At 40.5% G+C, this 24,351-nt stretch overlaps 2 protein-coding genes and 4 long non-coding RNA genes across 9 annotated transcripts; 5 read left to right on the top strand and 1 right to left on the bottom strand.

The window, feature by feature from the left end:
* Nucleotides 1-35: 35 nt before the first annotated feature.
* LOC116934203 (glucose dehydrogenase [FAD, quinone]) lies at nucleotides 36-4,383 on the top strand. 2 transcript variants are annotated; one of them, XM_045180241.1, is made up of 10 exons: nucleotides 36-174; nucleotides 314-421; nucleotides 529-704; nucleotides 761-861; nucleotides 974-1,167; nucleotides 2,202-2,437; nucleotides 2,506-2,828; nucleotides 2,914-3,293; nucleotides 3,355-4,074; nucleotides 4,170-4,383. In XM_045180241.1, exons 6-10 carry the CDS (start codon nucleotides 2,328-2,330, stop codon nucleotides 4,224-4,226), a joined length of 1,590 nt encoding a protein of 529 aa, XP_045036176.1. In that variant the 5' UTR covers nucleotides 36-174; nucleotides 314-421; nucleotides 529-704; nucleotides 761-861; nucleotides 974-1,167; nucleotides 2,202-2,327; the 3' UTR covers nucleotides 4,227-4,383. The 2 variants fall into 2 exon arrangements, with proteins under 2 accessions (XP_045036176.1, XP_045036175.1); XM_045180240.1 differs by lacking the exons at nucleotides 36-174; nucleotides 314-421; nucleotides 529-704; nucleotides 761-861; nucleotides 974-1,167 and adding an exon at nucleotides 1,188-1,710.
* A 346-nt stretch (nucleotides 4,384-4,729) lies between these two features.
* Nucleotides 4,730-7,845, top strand: LOC116931814. Of its 2 annotated transcripts, XR_006652246.1 has the most exons (7): nucleotides 4,730-4,931; nucleotides 4,997-5,743; nucleotides 5,808-6,207; nucleotides 6,270-6,455; nucleotides 6,532-6,669; nucleotides 6,748-7,234; nucleotides 7,356-7,845. It is a non-coding gene; the product is annotated as an uncharacterized LOC116931814 (long non-coding RNA). The 2 variants fall into 2 exon arrangements; XR_006652245.1 differs by having other exon boundaries at nucleotides 4,730-5,743.
* Nucleotides 7,846-9,718: 1,873 nt separating this feature from the next.
* Nucleotides 9,719-10,065, top strand: LOC123477045. The gene is made up of 2 exons (XR_006652244.1): nucleotides 9,719-9,865; nucleotides 9,943-10,065. It is a non-coding gene; the product is annotated as an uncharacterized LOC123477045 (long non-coding RNA).
* A 1,935-nt stretch (nucleotides 10,066-12,000) lies between these two features.
* LOC123477043 lies at nucleotides 12,001-13,819 on the top strand. The gene is made up of 3 exons (XR_006652242.1): nucleotides 12,001-12,288; nucleotides 12,359-13,015; nucleotides 13,081-13,819. It is a non-coding gene; the product is annotated as an uncharacterized LOC123477043 (long non-coding RNA).
* LOC116931722 (putative ferric-chelate reductase 1 homolog) lies at nucleotides 13,394-16,872 on the bottom strand. Its single transcript, XM_045180238.1, has 12 exons — nucleotides 16,736-16,872; nucleotides 16,610-16,663; nucleotides 16,310-16,489; nucleotides 16,150-16,241; nucleotides 15,790-16,063; nucleotides 15,403-15,723; nucleotides 15,032-15,272; nucleotides 14,805-14,941; nucleotides 14,464-14,716; nucleotides 14,279-14,391; nucleotides 14,082-14,216; nucleotides 13,394-14,010 (listed from the first exon to the last, which is right to left on the bottom strand). The coding sequence occupies exons 1-12, from the start codon at nucleotides 16,853-16,855 to the stop codon at nucleotides 13,903-13,905; spliced, it is 2,028 nt and encodes a 675-aa protein (XP_045036173.1). The 5' UTR covers nucleotides 16,856-16,872; the 3' UTR covers nucleotides 13,394-13,902.
* A 115-nt stretch (nucleotides 16,873-16,987) lies between these two features.
* LOC116931729 lies at nucleotides 16,988-23,218 on the top strand. Of its 2 annotated transcripts, XR_006652241.1 has the most exons (5): nucleotides 16,988-18,198; nucleotides 18,271-20,126; nucleotides 20,189-21,519; nucleotides 21,676-21,943; nucleotides 22,053-23,218. It is a non-coding gene; the product is annotated as an uncharacterized LOC116931729 (long non-coding RNA). The 2 variants fall into 2 exon arrangements; XR_004399136.2 differs by lacking the exon at nucleotides 16,988-18,198 and having other exon boundaries at nucleotides 19,815-20,126; nucleotides 20,182-21,519.
* The last annotated feature ends 1,133 nt before the right edge of the window (nucleotides 23,219-24,351 follow it).

Here is a 24,351-nt window from a genome sequence, read left to right as displayed (position 1 = left end):
TTAGTCTTCCGTCCAATTTGTCTATTATGTTATTTGCCGGTCAATCGTCCAGATAACCATTTGGCAGATTGGTTGTGTTCCCATTGGCTGCTGTCAAAGATTTCTTCATTTGTGTATCAATATTAGTACACTGGCTCATCATGTTTGTCAACTAACACAGAAGCAATAAGTATAGTAAGTAAAAACATTAATCTTGGAACACATCTCTTTACTAATGGTACAAAAAATTGCTGTTAATGGCAGCCATGTGTTATTGAAGTCATTTGTTCTAAAGCTTGTTCCGCACTTTCATCAATATTTTTCTGTTCAACAGGAAAGAAGTTCTACCATACTCGCCAGGAACATATCTAACAGACACAAATTTCTTCTTGGATTAATAATTGATCATTTCGATGCAATTAATTGTCGACGTTTTTGTGAGGTATGGCAATGATGCACGATCTTTTCGTTGCATCAGCAGTTTTTTAACTTTAAAAGTTTTTACTCAGTTTCCACGTAACAACATATCTTAATTTGTAATGCAAATAGCTAGTTTCTCGCTATTACTCCTATTAAAGACCGTCGTCATATTCCTGAAGTACCGGATAAAAGCTGCCATTGCATGAAACGATTACCTCGCCATTCGCAGTCGAAGAAAAGGACGAAAAATATTATGCACCACGAAAGAAACAAAGACCAGATAAATGTTTGGTCAGAAGGTTGAGGTAACTTTAGTTTCTTGTCATGTACCCCTTTATTATTATCTTTGGTCTTTATTTAGAGATATTTATTCGTGATTTGAAAAATATTTTCGTGAAAAAAAACCTGGCTCCTGGCTCGAGAAGAATAATGTTATAACAAGAATCGTCGTGTTATACGGAGGTAAAATCCCAAAGCCAAGAAAAACATTAAAAAAAAAAATTTTTTAATTATTTGATTATTCCACTTTGATATTGTTTCATAAATCATATTCCATTTTATATTTAAATTTTAGGTCACAACTAGGAAAAAAAAAAAGATAGTAGCCATCCATGTGTCGTCACAATCCTATAGGATATCTTCCGGCTCCTTCGGAAAAAAGCATTGGAATACAGTCAAATGCACAAAGAGATCGGCTAAATAGGCGATTTCTACTTGACGTAATTCTCACGTCGTCTCCGCTTTTTACAATGCAGTCCCTACTCCAAAGTAAGAGGATTTAAATGCGTCGTTATCGAACGATGTATTTGTCTTCGAGTTACATTAACCGCAATAGCATGCGAAACAGCTACCCGATAGACGAGTTTGAAGAACTCTGTTCGAGCAGTTGCTTTTTCAGTTGTTGCTACAGTTATTCAAATATTTGGCAATAAGGAACTTTAAAAGGGAACTGGTTTCGTCGATGAACTTGAAAATTCTTCACTTCGCTGTGGGGCAACTAAAAGAAGTTCTTGTTTTTAACTAGATGCGTAGTGCGTTGCCCTAACCAATGATTTTGTCATGTAGTGTTAGGATACAAGTTGATAGCCTTTCGCTATTCAAGTCTAGTAGTGTGCTCACGGTCGCATTGGGAAGACTTGGATCAAGTACTTCTAAGTTTTAATCACAGAAGAGCAATCAGCTATCATGCCATTCTCACAACTTTTTGGAAATTTAAGCTTGTGGGCATCTTTGCCGCCTTTTCTTCTATCGTATTTGTTTTACAGCATGTTTGATAAAAGCGATCCGGAAGGACTTGTTACGGATACTCAAGTAAGACATTCAATCAATTTATTTGTACTTAATAGTTTCTTTTTACGATTTTGTTCGACTTTCTCGCAACTGTCGAATCGGGTTTAGTGTGCATTTGATCTCTTAATCTATTCCGTCCCTCAGAATTCTGTTATGGTGAACATAATCTTAAGTTCCCAATTTGGCTGCGGTCATCGACCACAGTCTCAAGATTGTTCAACTCTGTTTCATCGCGTAGCAAATTTCCAGATGAATATGTTAGGAGGAGGGGGGGTGGGGGAGTTGAACTTAACACCAACGCATTTGCGTCAACAAACAAGTATTATATTTAAAATGTTTGCTAGCTGCTTAAAAACTGCATGTACCAAAAAGACGATTTGCATTTGAAATGGCTGTTCAAGTATTTTTTAATTCTGAACCGGATTTTCTTGTTTTCGTGCGAAAAGAACAAAAAAAAAGTCAAACTCGTTTTGCCAAAGATAAATATATATTTTTTTTTTATTTCCTGTCAGGTAATTTTAAATAAATATGATTTTATTGTCATTGGGGCCGGATCGTCTGGAGCTGTTGTTGCTAGTCGCTTGAGTGAAATATCAGACTGGAAAGTTTTGCTACTGGAAGCCGGTGGAGAGCAACCTATGGCTGCCGATGTTCCCGGTACGGCTGCGGTGCTCCAGCGTTCCAAAGTCGATTGGAATTATAAGACGGAACCTCAGTCTGATGCATGTCTTGCTTTCAGAGGCAACAGGTATAACACCAAATACGTTTAGAAATAGTTTGCAATCAAAGTTGACGTAAATTTGGGTGTTTTCACAGATGCAATTGGCCACGCGGAAAAGTTATTGGTGGCACTTCTGTCCTTAATTACATGGTGTACGCCAGAGGAAACAAACGAGATTACGATGAATGGGCTGAGTTAGGCAACAACGGATGGTCATACAAAGAAGTTCTACCCTACTTTATCAAATCTGAAGACAATCGCAATCCGTATTTGGCGGCCAATAAACAGTACCACGGAACTGGAGGTTACTTAACAGTTCAGGAACCGCCATTTAAAACTCCATTAGTCACCGCGTTCGTTGAAGGAGGCGTCGAAATGGGTTTTGACAATGTCGACTTTAATGCTGCTCAACAAATAGGTATAACTAATGGCACCTACACACCCTTCATTCTGTTAAGGTCATCGAAGTTTACATGTCCATTTATGTGATGGTGAATGGTCAGGTTTCGGCTTTGTACAGGGAACAATCCGAAGAGGAACCCGATGCTCGACAGCCAAAGCTTTTTTAAGGCCCGTCCGCAGTCGGAAAAATCTTCACATTTCCATGCATTCCCATGTTCACAAGGTGGTTATTGATCCATCAACTAAACAGGCCATTGCTGTACGATTCGAAAAAAGAGGAAAAATCTACCAAGTTAAAGCCAAAAAAGAAATTGTCATCTCGGCGGGTGCCATCAACAGTCCGCAATTGTTGATGCTGAGTGGAATTGGTCCAGCTGCCCACCTCAACTCGTTTGGCATTCCTGTTTTAGCCGATCTTCAAGTGGGTGAAAACCTTCAAGATCACCCTGAAACGGTTGGCCTGATCTTCAGTTTCGACAAGGTAGTATTCATAGATGCCTAAATTTCGTTGACATGAAAAGTTACAGTTATTTCAATTCTAGCCTTTCGGGATGTTGGAAACTCGTTTCTATAACTTGGCTACGCTGCTCAATTACACAATCAACTCTGCTGGACCCATGTCAATGTTGGGAGGGCTCGAAGGCAACGCCTGGTTCAAGACGAAATACGCGTCCAAGGATGACGATGACTGGCCAGACGCCGGAATCACTTTCCTTGCAGGGTCGGCAGCGTCTGACAGCGGGGATGTTCTCCGCGAGAATTACGGTTTCAGAGACGACATTTGGAACGAATACTACGCACCAATAGTTAATACTGACACGTTGCAGCTCGCACCTTGGTTACCTCGTCCATTGTCGAAGGGAACTGTCCGGCTGGCCTCGTCTGACCCGTACGCTGCTCCATTGATGGATCCTAAATACTACAGTGATCCAAAAGATCTTGAGACTATGTTGGAAGCATTGAAATTTTCGTTAGCTTTGAGTAAAACGACGGCTTTTCAAAAATTGGGAATTAAAGTCTACGACAAAATTTTCCCCGGCTGTGAGAGTTTTATTCCATGGACGGATGACTATTGGCGTTGCTTAATCCGCTACACGACATCTACCGCGTATCATCCGGCCGGCACCTGCAAGATGGGACCATCAACAGATGGCGCTGCCGTCGTTGATCCTCAGTTGAAAGTTTACAAGATCAAGGGACTTAGAGTGGCTGATTGTTCCATCATGCCTTATCTTATAGTCGGCAATACCAACGCTCCGGCTGTGAGTATCTCACGCAACTTTTTTTATCGCATGCCATTAGTATTTAGGCAATACTTTGTTGTTTATATTGACTCTGCTTTGTATAATGATTCCAGATAATGATCGGAGAGAAGGTCTCTGATATGATCAAAGAATCCTGGAGGCGTATCTGAAAGGATAAGAAGGGAGTTGCACAGCTTTTAGGAACTCCGGGAGGGAAAAGAAGCTTTTTAAATATTATTTATTATGATTAATTATCAAACCTTTTTAGACGTAATAAACAACGCCATTTGTCTTTATCACAGTTACTGTGAGCGTGACCAAACAACATTTGGGCCATTGTCGGTGTTTCTTTTCGAACTTCAATTTCTCTGGTGTCGTCTGCTTCGTTCGTTTCCTTTATCATGTTATAATTGGCTATTGAATTTTCAAACACGTTTCCTGATTGGTGCATTCATCACACACCCGCTAGAGGCTCTGACTAATATTTCCGTAGACACAACAAGTCAACCTGTCAACGACACTCGACAGACGATTTTCCACATGTCGTGAATCAACCATGTTTCAATGACTCTGCCAGAGTAATAGAATACTATGACTCTGCCAGCCTAATTGTTCAATTTCAATGCAATTAATTATCGACGTTTTTGTGAGGTATGGCAATGATGCACAATCTTTCCGGAGACACGCAGTTTTTTAACTTTAAAAGTTTTTACTCAGTTTCAGAGTTATTTACTCCTAGGGTGTTTTCAAAGTTTAGTTATTTTCTTTTACAGTCCAGCACTATTGCTGCAAGACAAACGGATTGTACCAGTGGATACAGTACAATCTAAGTTTTGATAGAATTTGTCCCAAGTAACACAGCAGGCACAGCAATGGTAAATGCCATAAAGCAATTCCTTTAGCCAAAGGAAGGCCTTGACAACTTAACATCTATTGAAAGGTTGGGGATTGAGGATTTCAAGTTTCATTTTTTCTTTACATCCTTTTGAAAAGTTCTAACCACCCTTGAAGAAGTCTTCCCCAGCACGCCAAATTGAGCAGACAATAGTGAAGAAGATAGAGACGGTGGAAGAAGGATATGGTTGGTAGTTTCCAACACATGATATGGCTCAAGCATTTCATTACTTTGACCCTGAACATATGAATACTCCTCCATGTTTTCTAAAGTCAAGTGAAATAATATCATTAAGCCAAAATTGAATTTTACATTACTTCTGAACAGGTTCCAACTCAGTTTAGGAAGCGGGTACTTCACAATATGACCCAGCAATCTTTCCTTGGGATCTTCCAGTGCTGGGAATTTGTTTTGCTGTTATGCATACAATTACTCAACAAGGAATTAGACAACCAATTCTGTTTTATTCAAATTATTTCACAGCTGTATCTAACATGTCAGAAATAACAATTATTTTTTTTTTGTTCTTCTGTTAAGGTGGTACGGTGGAGAGAAAAGATGTTCGCGAAGATGGCCAATTCGAGATCTAAGAAGAAACGGAGTTCCCATTGTTTAAAGGCTTAGAGACTCGGCAAATGGTATTGCTGACTCATGGTGATAGCGTCGATAAGGTTGCAGAAGGGTTTCGTTGCGTCGCACTATCTTCGCGTCGTATTATTTCCGCCATTGCTGATGCTGAAAGCCCTATTAAAGGAGTCCAGTTCCATCCTGAAGTTGATTTGACTGAAAACGGTTTGTTGGTTTCCTTTCCATTGAGTGCGAAACATTGATCTTAATGACTGGTGTAAAATTACAGGACGAAAAATGTTGCATAACTTCTTGTTCGACATCTGTGGATTGCAAAGGAGGTTTCACATTGGAGAAACGCGAGCAGAAGTTTTTGATCACGTCTGGCCTAAGGTCGGACGTGATAAAATCGTGCTCATGCTGGTAAGCGGCGAAGTCGATTCCACAGTTGGTGCTGCCCTTCTCCATAAAGCACTTCTGCAGGGTGACGACTTGTCGTGAGTGCACGCCATCCATACCGATGACGGTTTCCTGGGTGAAGATGAGTCCGAGCAGGTAGTTTACAGCAACTCGGGCGTAATCTTCGGGTAATTTGAGATACGTTTCTGGACCGTTCAGACTCTTATGATTGGCCAAAATGTGATACGAGATTGATTGATACGTCTTCCTGTCACATTTCAAATTCTACGGTTTATAATTCTGATATCTTGTTCATACCAGCGATCAGATTTGATGTTTCGAATTGTTTTAGGTTGTTAAAGCAAGTTTGAGTTTCTACGATGCTTCCACCAACGTGCATGGTTGCCAACTTTGTCGTTGTGTTGGGCTGCTAATCTGGAAGAAAAACGTCGAATTATTGGCGATACGTTTGTCAAAGTGGCAGATAGAACGGCTAACGATTTAAATCTCACTTGGGAAAATCTACTTTTCAGACAAGGTATCAACCTGCTCTTTTTTTTTGCCTGTATTATATTGTTTAATATTCAATGTCATCATATATTAAAAAAATTCAGATACTTTTATGCCTGATTTAATTGAGACCTCTTCGTATATGCCTTCTTGGCACGCTGATGCCACAAAGACTCGTCATAATGATTCCGAAATGGTTCGTCAATTGTGCATTCACTGTCGTGTAATGGAACCTCCAGAAGGTAATTGCATTAAGGTGTGTTTCCAGCGTTATGGCATTCCAGTATGATCTTTACTTTTTTCGCAATATTTCCCAATAGACTTCTATAAAGATGAAGTAAGAGCCTTAGGTTGCGAGCTGGGTCCTCCTGCAGAAAAACTGGAACGTCACCCGTTTCCTGGTTCCGGTTTGTCAATTCAAATCATTTACGCCGAAGAACCTTTCTTGGAAGCTGATTTCGATGAGACCAAGTGCTGATTCGTTTGATGGTTTATTATGCCAACATGGTCCAACGCAGCCAAGGAACAATTGCGACGTCGGAAGAAGAGCGTCTTTTTCTGGAAGAACTGTCCAGTCACAACCAGTATGTTAGCACGCTACTGCCTATTCGCACTGTCGGTGTTCAGGTACAGGAGGTTGCAGAAAAATGTGGTGGGTATGGCAAGCAAAGCATAGGGAAAACCGCCACATTTTTCTGTAATATACTGTACAATAGATTCGCAATTTAGACGTTTTCGTAATAATGCCGCGATCGTAATCATCTCTTATTCAAGGGAGACGATAGGTGCCACCGTGTCTACGCCAAGGTATTTTTTTTTTCTCTTGTCTAGATCTTTTAATGGCCAGTGGTATGTCCTTGATGCTCGTGTCATCGAAACACTTGTTTACATTTTTTTAATTTTTTTTATTGTGTCATTTATGACAAAGGGTACTTGTGATCATGGCCAATGGCCAATGGCTTGAGCCGGATACCAACGACTATGGCTCTTGCCGCCCTTCGCCTTCCCCAGAAAGCAAATGCGTCGGTCGCTACATCTATTGGAAGGCAACACCAAATTCTGAAGGTGGCTGTTATAAATCGTTCACACGTGGGCCTTGCAAGCGAAGTACCTATTTCCTCGTTGAAGAATAGGGCACTCGAGGAGGTAGATGTGTTTCTCAATTACGATCATTCTATGAATCATGTCTTTACGCCACGCTATCCCATGATGAGAAACCCTTGCAACGTGATGTACTCCAACAACACGATGAGCCCATAGTCGAAATTTGGCACCTATCTGCCGTTTGGCATGCAGGAAGAATAGCGGAGACGACTATGATAAAACGAAATCAAAGTGGGTTTATCACAACCACTTTGAATTTGAATTACTCGTCAACTATAATTCGAATCAAAATGAACTTGATTTTTAATTTGTCATTGAATTTCAAATCTAAATCTTGTATTTTATAGCAATAGGTTTTTTAAAAAAGGAAAAAGTCGGGCTTATTTTTGAAACCTGACTAGAAAACATTTCTGCTAGATAGTTATGAAGATTCTCTATCCAATTACCGTACGGAATCTGTTTGGGTATAGCGTCTTGGGTTTAAAGGCTACATTTGTCGAATGCTTCGTTTCCTTTACATGGTCTATAGTTAAATTTGCAAGTGGGAAAAGGTTGCAATTGATCAACAAGAAGGTATTGTGCGTCGGAGCATCGGATTGTGGCGCTTGATGTTTGTGGATCAAATCCCATCAGAGGTAAAAAGTATACAATATGCTGATTCACTGTATTGACGTTATCACTGACAGTTTACAAGCGTTTTAGTAATTTACCTTGAGCTACTTCAAATTACTATTACAAGTGTGAACCAGTTAACTTTAAGCCCCTGGTAAAACTTGAAACTAAAAACGTATGACTCATGGCTCAAAGGTAGAGCATCGGAGCGGTACGCCGAAGGTTCTGGGTTCGATTCCCAAAAGATTCAAGTTACATTTCAATATAAAAATTAATTCCATCGGGAAAATTAAATCTTAGCAGAATTTCAATACCTTCGGAAATAATTATGCTTTATGAGTTACGAGTAAAGCTAGAGTGCTTTGACCAAAGATCTGTGAAGTCCTATTCTACAACGGTATGCTATTGGTCGCACAACTCAGATGACGAACTTATAGTTAGACATATACTATGATGATAGTTCCTACTCAATTGTGTGTTAATTAAAAACAATTGAAATAATTTACATTATACTTTTTTTCAACAATGATTGCTTTCTGGTAAGTTATATACCAATTCATGTAATCCATCATGGACACTGGTTTCCACTTCACCTGAATGGGATCCGAACCCAAGGTATAGACTATTCCAATCCAGCGCTCTACCATTGAGCTAAGAGAGATACTTCAATAAAATCTAAGTCTTCAACACATTAAGGTAACTGTGCAAAGTTGTACATAGGGGATCAAATACCAATGGGGGGGATATAGGGGGGGTTGCCAGAAAGGTATCGCATCCGCCTAGCAACTCCAAGGTCCGTGGTTCGATTCCCAGGGGATCCTGGTGTCCTGGGCTTCCAACCTTCCCAGGAGTCCACCTTCCACGTCGCCAGTCGGGTCGAGAAACTTCCCCATTACGAAGTAATGGGACGGATATTTTGGCGCTAGTTAATATAATATCCCATAACAAAATTTAATAAATTGTTATTGTTAATTTGTCGGCGTGAATGCGTATATTGCTACTTGAACATTTTGCAACGGAGTCCAACCATTGGCAGCCTCTGCCGAGAAATCTTATACATAATACCTGAACAATGTTAAGTAATTGTAAGATTGTAATATATATTTTTTTCAAATTACACTATTCTTATCGACAGTAATTCTTTCGGCTGTTTTGGGATTTGAACCCTATACGTATGGCGTGCCATACCAATGCTCTACCACTGAGCCATAAGTCATATAAACAATGTGTCTATATTTTCGTATAAATTAAGTTCAACAAATTTGGACTTAGAAAATTTTTGCAGCATGATTCAAGATAATTTCCTATTAACATGTCCACAATAAATACACCTAAGAGAAACGCATTGAAATGACTACATATGTTTAAATTTATTTTACTGACTATCACCCAGGATTTGAACCCGAGATCTATGGATCCGTATACCAATGCTCTGCCACAAAGCTACCATCCTTGAATACAAATTGTTCAGGCTAACATACAGTTTTACGAGTCTATAAAAATTACCTTTACAATATCATCTTTTCGTGCCGTCTAATATGATTGAAAAATTAAATATAACTCATGGCTCAACGGTTGAGCGTCGGCAATGCACGCCGAAAGTTTGGAGATCGATACCCGAATGAGTTAAATTAAAATCCATCAAAACAATCCAATACATCTGATAAACCGATGTAGACCAAGAGTGTATACTAAAGCATTGGGTAGATGAATAAAACTCTTGTAAGTATTAGAATTAAGTATGTACAACAGCAAACTTCTAACTCAAGGATTAAAATTTCATCTCCGGTAACTCAAAGGCACTACGGAATTATCAGTACAAAACTGCACATCAGTGGCCATCTCAACAGTGTTTCGAGTCCAATCCTTGAAGGTCATAAATGTCTAAAGTGTAAACACAAATAAAGTATGAAAAACAATTTTTCGAAATTTATGTAAAACAAAATTTTTATTGACAATTTTCGACATAATGAAATATTTTGCAACTTTTAAAAGGCAAAATAACCATTTCAAAAGTTGCTGTCAACCAAGGCAGGGGGAGACACTGCCTCAATTGACTCACCGGGGAGATTACCCAGTGCTTGGCTAAGGGAAGCCGGAAGAAGAGCTGAAGATTTGGAACATTTTTACAGGAGCGATTAACCTTTAATTCGGATTTGTGGGTAGCGACATAGCCCTCCATAAGCATTTCATCGAACTATGAGGACCCCCACGTCCCCTTTCCGGCCAGAGCCCTCCAAACCTCGATATATGTTGTTTTTATATATACCGTACAGTAGGGGCATGACCCCCTACGGGCTTATTACGAGTCAAGGGGAAACGGGGCCACAGAAAAGAAGGGAGCCCAGATATGCACTTCAATTTGTCTGTAATAAAATACCGTAACATGAGAGAACGTTAATATATCATGGATAATTCCAATCGCGCTTCCAATTATCATCCATTGTTTTGGCACCCAGCCTCAGTAAAAATCCTATTCTAAATCAGTATCATTGGTAGTCTACATTAAAGAAAAACACACAAGTTAATATTAAATTTTTGCTGATACTTCTACTTAATACAGTGAAATGCTTTTGGCATTTTTTCTTACAATTTATTACCAGGGCATTGTGGGATTTAGAATAAAATATCCTGTCTACTTTGGTAAAAAAATCCTTCCCTGTAGAAAAGAAAAGTATGAAAATGGGGTTTGTAATGTACAGCGTGCTGTTTGATAACAAACCTTGCTTGTCAACAGCAAATCCATCCACAATTAACTTCGTTCCCGAAAGCTCTGTACAACTGCAAAAGGTGTATAAGACTAATCATGGAATGCAGTAAAGCCATGGGTTTGTAAACCACAAAGTCCATATCTCCTTCACTATCATTTGCTCACTATCTTCATTCACGTGCGTCTTGTGGAAGAGTGCTGCTGAAAATTCATCAACAGAGGTCCGACATTTTCAATGCATCGACCGTTTGGGTCCTGACCGATGGTACAATGCCGCTTTGAACTGTTCAAATCTAGTAGTACGTACTTCAAACGAAATGTAGGAATTTCTTATTTGCTTTGTTACTTCCTCACCTCCGTCGTCTGCTGTTCTACGGCTATAACAAACCTGGAAGCTTTTAGAAGATGATAGTTTTTAGGTCGCAGAACCAAGAGGGCAGCTCTTGATAAGCATGGGCTAAGTAAGCCATAACTACAGTCACTGTCAGCTACAATAAAAGTGACGTATGGGAGATTCCTACGGGGTTAAAAATTCAAAAATCTTTTGAAAATAGGATTTATTTTAAGCATCTGCAATAATTTTAACTTTCTGACATTTTAAATACAGCTGAAAAAAAAAAAAAAATTTGAATGATAAAAATGTGATATAAAACAGAATTGTTTACCTAATTCCTTGTTGAGTATTTGCTTGCCATAACAAATTCCCGCAAATTCCCAGCACTGGAAGACCGCAGCCTAAAGATTGCTGGGTTATAGTGTCAGGGCATCAACCACGTACACTGAGTTAGGACCTGTTCAAAAGTAATATTAAGTTCTTTTTCTGCTCAACCATTTCATCGATTTAACCCTGAACATTTGTATACACTTCTATGTTTCCAAAAGTGAAGTGTAACAATGACATTAAGCGGAAAAGTCAACTAAAAAATGTCTGTGCTTTGTTTTTGGTTTCAGTCTTTACCTCCTGAAATTATAATTGCTTTATAGCCTTGTTGAAGCAGAAGGGCACCTGGGGTTTCCAGTGCTAGAATATCAGATTCCGCACATTGTTCTCTGACTCTGTGATCAATAACCTAAAATCTAAAACAATGATCTAAAGCAATAGGTCATGTGTTGTTTCATTTTACCAATTTACCTTTTGTTTACAAAACTAGTAAAGAGAAACAAATGTATCATCCTCCAGCTTTAGGTTTTTCCTGCTAATTTAAGAATACTAAAAAAGTCACTTTATAAACATTAATACCAATTTGTCAAATACCTTAAACATCTTTTTACAATCTTTTCCATGATGCTTGGTTGGCATCAAGACATCCTATGTTCCAAGAAGAAGGAAAATATTTACGATACAAGATTCATCTCAAGAAAGTCCACAGCCACAAATTTCCTTAAGGGAAGAGTCTTTTAACACTGTGTAGTCCTATGTTCAATAACAGTTTAGGTAATATAAATATTTGTCACAAGTGAAAGCCAAATATAAGCCAAATATAAACCAAAATTACTGTTGATAGGTCACTTACATGAAGCCAGCATCGTGCAGATCAGCATGATGAGCAGATTTTTTCCACTGTCTATTTATGTATATATTATATATATATATGTACGATTCAAATGACTATCTATGTCTAGTGAAAATCGACTTTCAAACAATTGTATGTCGTGAAAAGGATGCTCCTTCAGGTTTGGTACCTAAAAATTGCAACTTTCTTTGGATTGACGAGGAGCACAAAAGAAAGATTAATACGGAACGAGAACGTTTATTTGCTACCCCATAACACGTGTCGAATCTTTGTAATTATGTCACAAATTCGTCTGCTTGTCTATTGGAAACGTTGAAATCGATAAAAAACTTGAAAGAAAAATTATAATCAATATTCAATAGTAATTCAAATTTCTCTTGTTGATATCGTTAGATAACGCTGTTACTGATTTATGATTATTTACAACAACAACAAAATAAATAATGGTGCTGCCTGGGTTGCTGAAAATTTAGGGGGTTATTTGGCATTCCGTGGGTTTGACGAGAAAACAAATAACTTAAGCAAAATCAGTGTTCAAATTTGATAGTACCGTGTGTTTTTTTTTCTCCAAGGCTATCGGGAAATACGTGAACACCGAGAGCCGTTGATTAGAACAGTCGACATAGGCAGCACACAAGTTTTACAATAGTATTCGCATTACATGGGTATTAATTCTATAGATTTTCATCTGTTTCTACTGTTGTAATTTCTAGGGAGGAATTGAAATGTGGTCAGTAACGGCAGCTACAAAAGTGAAAACAGTACCTTCCTGGCTTGTCATCCTAGCAAGAGTCTTCTCGTAATTGCTAACAATAGTGATTGGAATATTCCCCGACCTTTTGCGAACATACAATGAGATGTTACAGCCAACAAAATTGGTGGCTACATTCAATTGATTAATCAGGAGCCAGAGTTAAGCGGAGACGAAAAAATTTAGTAGATGAAGGTGAAATCTAGAATGTCAACGGCTAATTTCTGTGTTATTTTAGCACATTGGCTCGCCGCAATGGAAGTAAACAAACAAAAAACAGTAAAAACCTTCACGTTTAATAAATGCAGCTACAGCGCTGAATATATATAGCGAGGAACAAAGGAAATATTCAAGGAATACACAAGTTAATAATTATTAAAACAATTGCGAAAATAGTAGAGAAATTGCCATATAAAAGAATAAGGAGACCCAGCCCAGTGATGTTTTGTTTTTTTAGGAGATTTACAAAAGACACAATCGGCACAACTCATTAAAAAAAATAAAATAAAAAAATACATTGTTTTGTGACGGTAGTCTTCTTTTTTTCTTTCCAAATTAAAAAGACAATTAAAAAGAGATCGCACTCAGTTTTTTTCAAAAAGATTACTTTACAATAATACGATACAAATATATAGGTCGATTGCCTCCAAACAGTTCAACATTGTTTTCGCTCGTACAAATTTAAAAGAAAACCCGCTCATTAAAACCAAAAGGATGATTTAAAAGGGAAGGAAAAAGTAAAAAAAAAAGTAAAATAATAATAATAATAAAAACTCGCAACAGCTCATTGCTTGGCCCAGGGACCATTGACTATTGTAGCGATCACGGCGGCCGCAAAACTGGCCACCAGCGTGATGTAAATTCCAAGCATAATCCGGCGGAACATGGAGCCCTGTGGAAGAAGGGAAGAGCAGGAAAATATATACATCAGAAAATGTCAAGAGGTGTTGATCGACTACTTACATGAGCATCTTCCTTCTTGTCCTGCTGCGTCGAGTAGAAATGGTTCTGATTGCTCTGGTGAGGGGCCAGATCACGCATAGCAAATACGGCCGTCGGCTTTCTGCTTCCATCGGCGTGATAACAACATTGGGCCAACTAAAAAGGAAACGGGTAATTAGATTGGAAACTGGACAGCAAACAGCGAGGTAGATTGGTACCGATAAAACGAGGTGACTGGCGGCATGGACGGCCACATAGGCAACTAGGAGCCAATTGACCCAGTAGGGAATGGCGGCCTTGTCCAAGTCGACGGCCAAAAAGATGCAGACAACTGCATTTGTTGTAATGAATCAATGAATAAAGGGCAAACAAAGGGCAATTCATATTGATGAATAAAACCTACTGCCGAGTATGTGAGCCGAATTGCCAACTAGCCAATGAGCCCAGTTGAAAATGAAGCGTTTGGGCGTGCCAGGATGTGGCCGGAAATAGGCCATGAAAGGTTGAATGAAGGCCAGCACGGTGGTAACGACTCCGATGACGGCATGCGGATTCGTCGTCACCGGTAGAGACGTCCAGCCTCCCAGTTCGATAAAAATGAGAACAAAGGCGATGACCGTCAGGAGCCACGTGATGATCATCAAGATCCGATGGAACTAGGAAAGAAAAAAAAGGCAAGACGCAAATGAAAAATGCGTTTCACGCCACCACCAGCCACGAGGAAAGAAGAGCAGGCAAACTCACCACAAACCAAAGATCTTTACCCCCGAGCTGTTTGCCGACCCAAGTGAGTCGAAAGTATCGAGCAAATAAAATGCCACACGAAGCGGCAAACATCCACGCGGCCACCATCAACGCTCCATGAAGTTTCACCAAGGTACCTGTGACGAGCAGAGCAGATCGTGTCGTCATCATTTTAGCGTTTAAAATGTTCTCAATAAAACAAGAAATAAAACAAAAAAAAAAAAAACCTTTGCTGGCGCCAACTGAACCCGTTTCAGCGAGACTGACGGAACGAGCCGTAACAGTTTTTTGCCTATCGTGATAGGAAATGCCATTGTCTGAAGCCGGGCCACGTGCCAAAAATAGGTGGTATTCCTTGGCCATGTCAAAATGTTTATCGGCAATGACCAACTGCGCTTGACGCTCGAAACGACAGTACAAATTGCCGTCGTTGTACTTTCCCTCCATCAATTTCAGTCCACTAGTTGCCTATTAAAATGAACAAAAAAATAAGTAAATAAATAAATAAATAAATAAAAAAAAAAAGTGGCAATAAAAACCAAGCCATTATAGTGGCACAAAGTGAATTTTCTATTTGAAAATAATAATAATAATATACGTCTCGAAGTCGGGTGTTGCTTTTGCCTTCGTTGTAGGACATGTAGGCGTTAACCCTGCCGTTGACTAAAGTGCACTCAGACACGCTATCGTCGCCCATAATGTCGTCGTCGGAGAAAGCCACGGCGACGTAAGCATTGGCCGGCGTATCGGTGGCCCACAATTCAAATTCATAACGTTGGCCTTTAACAGCGTAGGTGACCATGGCTGAACAGGAACCCTCCTGGACGCAGGTGCCTCCCTGCAGGCCAAAACAACCCTTGACATCACCACAGCCCATGTAAATGGATGGCAGCTGTGCAGACGCCGTTGGGGCTGGAGTCTAATCAAACGATAAATCAACGTGAATAAAACTGGGTCAACAAATAAACATATATGGTTGGGCAACCTGTTTGGCAAAACTCCACTGGGTAGTGCTGGGATTCGGAGAAGTACTGACGACTCGAGTGGTGGTGGTGGTGGTGGAGGATGTTGTCGTTGGCATCGTCGATGTTGTCGTCGTGGTTGAGGGCGGAACGTAAGGATACGAAGCCTGATCACGGCTGTATGTCGTGGGTGCCTGATAGGCGGGCGTTACCACTCCAGAAGCGCGACCGACACGCACCAACGCAACAGCGGGAACTTGCGTCCAAAATGTATTATAATCTTTGACAAAGGTGGCCCTGTCAATGCACATATACAAATATAAATACTTTTATTATCTGTCTGGTGTACAGTAGGTAGAGTGTATATATAAGAGACAACAAACCTAAACTGGACGTCTCCTTGGTATTCGGCCGGTGCCTGCCACGTGATATCCAAACTGGTCTTTCCCCTACCGTCGCCATGTGTCAGAGAATTCTGTCGGGACAAGAGAATGTAGCGCAGCCGCCTTGAACCTTTTAGCGTCGTGTCGATGATTAATGTACCTGCAGTCCCGGGGAGCAAGTAACAGACTTGGTGTTGGAAGGTGGATTGATAAAGCTGCCTAGCGCCATGAACGACTGGCTGCTTGAATTGGTGGCATGAATGAGGAAACCCCTGAAATTATCTGCAGGATTGATGGCTGCAAGCCTGACGGTGATTGTGCCCCCAGGTTCCACACTCGTCTGCAAATTTATTCACGTGAGATAAATAATGAATTAGCCACGCCTGCTCTCCAGGTGAGCGTAAAGTTTGAGGTTCTCTCTGAGAAAAAGCAGGCAACACCAGCTGCACGGGGAACTCACCTGCAGAGGTGTGGTTGCGTAGGGAGAAGGAGATGTCTGAGGATTGGGACCGTGCTGAAATGAAGAAAAGAAACACAAGGTGAAATGGCAAACACTCTCCTTTCAAAAATGAGGGCTTTCACTTACTCTAGGCAGCATGGTGGAGCAGGTGGTGTCGGGTGCCCCTCTTCCGTACCCAGTCGCCTGCTGGATCCATCCAACAGTCAAGAGGAAAACCACCTCAACAGCTAACATGCGCCTCTTCATGTCGAGACTGTTGTAGGGAGGAGGAATTCAAAGTTGTTGCGTGCCAAGTAGAATTTATAGCCGACAACGGCAACGGCAGGAATCAACTGCAAGGAGGTTGTGACGGGGGGGCCAGCCACGTTCCACACAGCAGCTGCAAAAGAGAGTCAAACGACGTGACATAACTATAAACACAGTCGTCTTCATATCTCTGTGATCTATGATCTGTGTCTTGGCCCACTTGGAAAAAGAGAGGCACTGCCAGAAGGACAGACGCAACTGTTTTTCCCGCCATTACGAAATCAGCGTAGCGAATCCACCAGCAGCAGCAGCAGCAGCAGCAGAGAGAAATGTAAACAAATGAGAAACTGGAACGAGTGGCATCTGGTGGTAGAATGAAATTCGCAATAATGTGAGCCAAAAAAAAAAAACCAAAAAACCCGACACGCCCTTTCGATTGAGCAACAGCTGAAGAAAGTAAAGTGAGATCGTCATCGAATCGTGAAGAAAAAGTGAGCAGACACTCGGAGTAGTGTAGTAGGTCGTGACTGTGCAGATGTTAACGAGATGGGAGGGTCACAAACAAAACAAAATGTAAGCTGTTGCTCGCTGGCGGATGCGCGTAATCACGAAGCTCAAAACACAATGGCCGCTTCAAACAACGACTGAATATAAAACAAAAATATCATAAAAAAAAAAGTACAAAAATAGCAAGAAAAAAACTATTAAAATCGAGTGGAAGAGAAATCCTCCACAATGCGAATTGCTCATTAAAGTTGGAAATAGATACAATTATTACGCCGTACGATAGATTTACGATCTCAAGAACAATAGGGCACTCTTTTAATGTCGCAGATATTCCTCGACGACAACAAAAAGATACGCCAAGCACCTCGTTATATTTCGGCCAACTTCTGTCTCTGTTTACCTTTGGCGGTCGTCAAGGTGATCTAAGCGAATCGCGAGTCCTTGTCAATACAACCACAAATAAAACTACGGCAATGATTGAATAGTTTGCCGGATCGATGGAAATCAATGTCGTGTTTTTTTCCCGCTACTCGATTACGAATACGGTAGGAGTAACGGGAACTGTTTCGGTACAGTAAACAAAAAGAATGAAATGAGGTCGAAAACTTCATCTCGGCCCATTTCCATCCATCATGCAAGAATAATTATAGCGAATAATCAACGAGATTTGATGTTTGTGTGTGTGTACAGGTGTGGATCATCCCCAAACAAAAAAAACAGCCACTCTTTTTCTTGTTGACTAATGGAAAAAAAAAGGGCTAAACAGAAAATGGCACTTTGTCACGCCGGAAGAAGGAGTGAAAAGGTCCTTGACGGAACTCACTAGAGCTTTACAGGTGATTTCTGCTTCCTGAACGTCTCCGCCATTAAAAAAAAATTATTTATTTTTGTTTTCTTCGTTTCTTCAGGTTCCCGATGCGAAGGCGAATGTAATCAGTCGGATACGCGGAAGTCAATTAAAAAATAAAACAAGGTTGCCATCCAAACCCAAAAAACACCTGTTTTTCTTGAAAAACATTTCTATTGGCAAAAAATGGAAACTCGCCTCCCCCCCTGTCGTTTTCTTTATCGTTCCCCTCCCCCCGCCAAGGTTAATAGTGACATTGATAACTTTTTTTCCGTTTCTTCGAACGTGCACTGGGAAAAGAAGAAAAAGAAGAAAAACAAGAAAAACAAAAGAGTCGTAATGAGACGACGTATGCAATGGGCCATTGATTGGAGCCACTGATTTAGACGAATGCACGAATGCAACAGGTTTCTGGGTCACCTTTGAATGCCAACCAAAGCATAAAAACGTGAATGCCAAAATGGCCGCACATGTGCAGGCAAAAGGCAATTGGGCAATTGGGCAAGAAAAATCGTTGACCAGCTGCGACAATCAATGGTTAACTGGCTGTTAACAGCTTCGAAAACAGTTAACGGAGAGAAGAGTGGCGTTGTTACTTCTAGACGACCTCATCGTTAATGTGTATCAATAAAAAAATGAAATGATGCCGTTAGAATTGCATCCGCAAACGAGACACACAATCATGACCCAAATGTTGCTTCGTTTATACCTGTCGACATTCTTTTGTTTTCGGCTCAGTTAAGACCAAAGATTTTCAACACGATTGAGAAATGGGGGAAAAGTGGCAACACAAGTTGCATTTTCTTTCCAGCACAACCCCTCCCCCACTCCTTCGAAAAAAAAAAAAACTGGTTCCGTACTGGTTAAGAAAAACGTTAAAAAAAAAACAAAAGAAAAACAAGAAAATAGAAATCCGTTAGAATAACATTAGTATTATAACTACAGGCCGTTAGTTTCGTTCCATCACATGCAAATGGACGTAGCAGCAGTCACCAGTGTAACTCGACATTTGTTTGAAAGCAAACTCACCTGTTTGTAGGGGATTCTTCGTTTGTTTGGTGTTTCTCCTCTTCCAAAGTGCAGTTGTTCAGTTCACTTCACTCGATGCTCAAGATTTCACTGTTGTTCAATCACTATTCGGCTGTTCAAGCCAAAAAACCACGAAAGAAAAACAAGAAACTGTTAAGTAAAATTACTGGTGGTTGAAATCTGAATTTAAAAAAAACAACTTAAAAAAACAAAAACAAAATTCGATTGAAAAAGAAAAAGAAAATAAAACTGGATCAATGGGAAAAACTCTCGTCTTACATTCAAAACTGCTGGAGAAAGGTACACACACAAACACACCAAAAAAAAAAGAGAAAATTGTTTTTTAAAAAGAGAAAGAGAGAAATAAAAAGAGAACTCGTTTCTCGGCGTGTCTGGGCTGAACGCAACCGGCAAAGTGACTGGTCTGTTCAACCCAACGTGCCACCAACTTTATGATATTTGCCTCTCTCTTCCTACGCCGTACCTCCACCACCACCACGACACCACCACCACCAACAGAAAAAAAGAAAAAAAAAAAAAGCTTTTTTTCTTTCTCTTCCTTCTATTCGCTGTAGGACACAACAGGTATTCAGCCTCAGGGCTCACATTGGACCTCCTCTCTTTTCTGCCTTGTCGTCTACTTCCTTTTTCGTCCATTTCGTTCCTTCCAATCTCTTTCGTTTCTTTCCTATACCCTTCTGCCACACACACACACACACCCTGTTAGGCAGGTACCAACAGACACACAAACAAAATGATTCATATTCGCTGCTGGACTATCACATTACGCGTCGTGGCGTCGATGTTTGTTTGTTTCGTTTGGCCACAGCGGCAACGGTTGTCGTTTTAATTGCATCGTCATCGTTGTCTGAAAAAAACAAAACGAAGGTGAAACAATTTTTTTTTTCTTTTCTAGTTCGTTTGTTATCAATTAGCGTTGAAGCATTCAGGTGGCGAGCAATTGCCGAAGAAAAAGAAAGAAAGAAAGAAAACCTTGGGAACGACGGGATGGACGTCGATTCAAACTGATGTCCTTTGGCTTAATTGGCTACACTCAATTTGACTAGAAATTGCGACAGCTGCGCAGCACAGGCCCCACCCAACGATTGGGTTTGGTTTATGCGCGTCCACATGCCATCCATGACGGATGAAAGGCGGCAATTGCTCGATGGATCAGTGGCCAATAACTTTGCATAGAATAGACGAAAGTAGAGCGAAGACTGGCGGCTGTGCGTTTCGACTCGACCAGTCGCGGGGATTTTTATTCGAAAAAACCAAACAAAAAACCCATTTCTATTCAATGGCTGCCACACACACACAACGAAACCTGCGGGAGTGAAACTTGGCCGCAACTTTTCCTTTTTTTTCTTGCAGAGTGACTCACGGGGCTAATCAAATGAGCCAATCAAAAGAGAGTCGAATGAATTTCAAAAGTCGTTTAAACACTAAACAAAACTAGAGAAGGCAGACGCATTAAAGTAAGGGAATTGCATCCATCGCTTATCGATCACGTCGGTCACGAAGATGTTCTCCAAAAGCTGCGTGAGTCATCAACGTCCCGTCAAGAGCGTCGACGTGTGCGTCCCTGTCATTAAACATCGCTGATGCCTTTCCAATTCAAACAAAAGAGCATCGCAAAGATCTGCAGCTGCACTCGTAATTGGAGCAAAAAGCTAAACACGTTTTTTTTTTTTAAGTTTTCCCCGCTTTCAAAGCTTTTCCATTTCAGCGTTTTTTGTTTGTGAATAAATTAGTTGTTGCTGGAAAATGGAAAAAGGAAAAAGAAAAACAAAGAAAAAAAAACACATCGTTCACTTTCTGCCCAACATTTCGGTCGGTTCAAAAAAACAAATGAATTGGGTTGCGAGTGCGCGCGAAAGGAAAAAAATGCGTTTGCCCAAAAGACAACAGGGAAAAGAAAAATAAAAAGGGGAAACGAGCGGTTGAGTCGGTTTTCTCTTTCCGTTTGGCCATTGAAAATTCGTCAACGCCTAACGAATTTTCGCTTTTCTTCTTCTTGCCGTGCACGACGTCCAAATACAAATGAAACAAGAAAATAATGGAGGTGAACGTTACACGCTTTCGCGATCTGCTCTTTCCCAACCCCCTCCCCATTTCGTGACAAATTTTGTCTTTTGATTCGACGACAAATCAAAGACCCGTCACGCGCCATTTTATTTAAATTTTATTTTCTCAGCTTGCATCGCAAAATGCAGAGATTTCAACGAGTCTTTGGGGTGTCGAGCGGCGTTTGGCCAACGGACGCGCACACAAATGACAGGTGAATTGGCGGCCCGTTATTTGCCTGCCACCTTGAAAAATAAATAAATAAAAACTTGGAAAAAAAAAAAGCCCAAACTTTCCCTCGTTTGACCTTTTTGCTTTGCGGTTCAAACATGCGAGTCACAACTTGTTTTTTCCAACGTTATTTCATCAGATGACGAAGTGCGGGTCGGCCATCATTTGCATAACAGTCGGACATCCTCTTTTGCATCACTTGCCGCTAATCATTTCGAAAACAATTTCAACACAAGAATTTTGCCACACACTTCAGAATTCGTTCTTTCCCGATTACATCAAAGAGGAAAAAATGAAAACGAGACGCCAATCATTTCAACCCGCATTGACCCAAAAGACCCGACAGAGGCGCGCATCGGCAATCATCGATACGAGTGCACGTGATTTTTTATTATTATGATTTCTCGGTAGAGTATCGTTCCTAACTCAACAACAAAACAAAAAACGAACAAAAAAAAAAAAACCAAAAACCTTGACATGGAAATATTTTTGTTCTTTCTTCTTTCGGCTATTTAGTTGCAAGTATCACGCACCTTCTTCATCGTTGCGTCAAGGGGAAAAAAGAAAAACGGAGACGTCTTTGAGCAAATTCATTCAAATGCTTATCGTAGCTACAAATGACAACCCTGTCGGAGAAGAGCAAACCAAATTTCTCCTTTTTTTTTTGAGTTCGTTTTCAAATGAAAAACGACACGATTCATTTGATGTTTGAAAAAAATGTATTCACGCTTCCCATCGCTGTTTGCGTCACGACATTTTTCTTTCTCTCTTCTTCTGCCCCCCCTCAATTTATAGGTACTGACAAAATGGCGCATGTTTCGGTAGGCGAAAATACAACGAGCCTTGACCCCCATATGGCGCAACAGTTGAGTGTGGCAAACTCAGGCGGCAATACGTCGAGCTTTAATAACTCTTTCCCTTTAACATTGGCATTCCATATTTAAATTTTATCACATTTCCCCTCGTTTCGTTTCGTTTTTTTTTTCTTTTTAACTAGCGGAGCGTGAAGAGACGCTTACTGTTGAATCCGTGACGCCACCGACGCCATGCCCAGCCTCCATCGTTAAAATAAGAGGGGGGGAAGGAGCAACCCAAAAAATAAAGAATTCAAATTTGCCCAAGTCCCGACTATAATCAATAGCTTGTCCAATTTTTCCTTTTTTCTCTTTTCCATTTTCAAAAATCCATTTCACATTTCCTCCTTAAAAGGTTTCCACACACAAAATGTTTGGTTTGGTTTTTTTTTTTTAAAAGGGCGCTCGCTAAAATCGTACGTCTCATCATCAATTTGCGTTGCGTGAATGCAACAAAAAGGGGCCGTGATCATATTGGATCGAGTCCAGCCGCTATAGGCGTGCATCATTCACCTTCAAATAAAAACGTTCTTCTTTTCTTTTGTTTTGCGTGCTCGCCATTTTAGACTGGGACACGTGGGCTTTCAACTCTCGACCCGAATCCTTCGCGTCGTTTAGTGAACGGACGGACGGACGACGACGGCATTCGACACGGGGCCCGAAGAAATGCACATCAACATCGGACATTTGAAAGAGGAGAAGAAGGAAGCGATCCTCATTGTCGGCATGTCGTGCGCGAACGGCAGTGCGCGCCGCCTATCGAGACTCCTTGACCGATGCCAACATTTCTTCAAACAATACAAGTCGATTCATCATCTTTGAAATGAAGAAAAACGAAATCTATTACGAAGTAGAGAAAGAAAAGTGTTGCGGCATGTGAATAAATAAAAGGGGGGGGAGAGAAAAAAAAATTAAGGAATGCACATAAGAAAAACGACAAGGATATTCGAATTGAGCCCTTGATGTCAACCTTGACGAACCAGTGGCTAGCAGCTGCCCGTCCTCTCCTCGAAAGAAGATTCGTCTTTGAAATTTTTGACAACTCGGACGGATAACAAAACACAATCTCTCCCTCTCTCTCTCTCTCTTTCTCTATTGTGTTGAAATCCTTTTGCCAATAACAAGAGGAGGATGAGCACAAAAAGGGAAAAAGGCCTCGACCTGTTCGTCTGAAACGCGTGGCGATGAGCAGCGCAATAATTCACGTTCGCGCCATGCAAGACGCAACACGTGATGCAGGAAAGGAAATCAACGAATGGACAGCAGTATCCGGTCACGATGACGCATCACATTCGTGTGCCCTTGTGCGACGAGGGGACATTTACAACAATTTGTTGGCGACACTTTTGTCTTTTCTTTTTACCCTCTAGAATATGCAAGTCCCCACTGTTTTCTTGTTTTTCTTTTTCTTTTTCGGTTCTTTATTTCCAAGGCGATTGTAATTAAATGGCCGACTTGTAATGAAAATTGAATTTAAAAATTTTTTTTTTTCGAAATAAAAAAAAAATTAAAAGTAACGATCGCCATCAAATTTGTTTTAGTTTTTTTTTTAGCTCCGCCAGTTTAAATATAGAAATGAAGAAATTGCAGAAATTAAATTTGATGTCACGTAAAAATGCGTCCTTGTCTTTCAGTTGAGAGACGAGATGAACCGACGCGTGAAGCTGCCGACAGCTCAACTGTATCCGATTCTCCTATTTGGAAGGTGGAAAAAAAAATAAAAAAGCGTCCAATAGGCAACGAGAGAACCGTGAAAACCGGAACGAAAGAACAGAAAAATCCCGCGGTGAAGAGAAACAATTATTGAAAAACAAAAAAACCGTTCAAGGATAATTTGCGTGTTTCTTTCAAATGAAACGTCGTCTTCCCACAAGAATTGACAACACCTTCTTCAAAATGATGTTTCGCTAAATGTTTTGTTTTTTCTGTTTCTTCTTCTTAGGAAGGAGCGATTGAACGAT

The sequence above is a fragment of the Daphnia magna genome, linkage group LG10, assembly GCF_020631705.1.
Source record: "Daphnia magna isolate NIES linkage group LG10, ASM2063170v1.1, whole genome shotgun sequence".
NCBI classification, from domain to species: Eukaryota; Metazoa; Arthropoda; class Branchiopoda; order Diplostraca; family Daphniidae; genus Daphnia; species Daphnia magna.
This window is presented reverse-complemented; position numbering and strand designations above follow the sequence as displayed.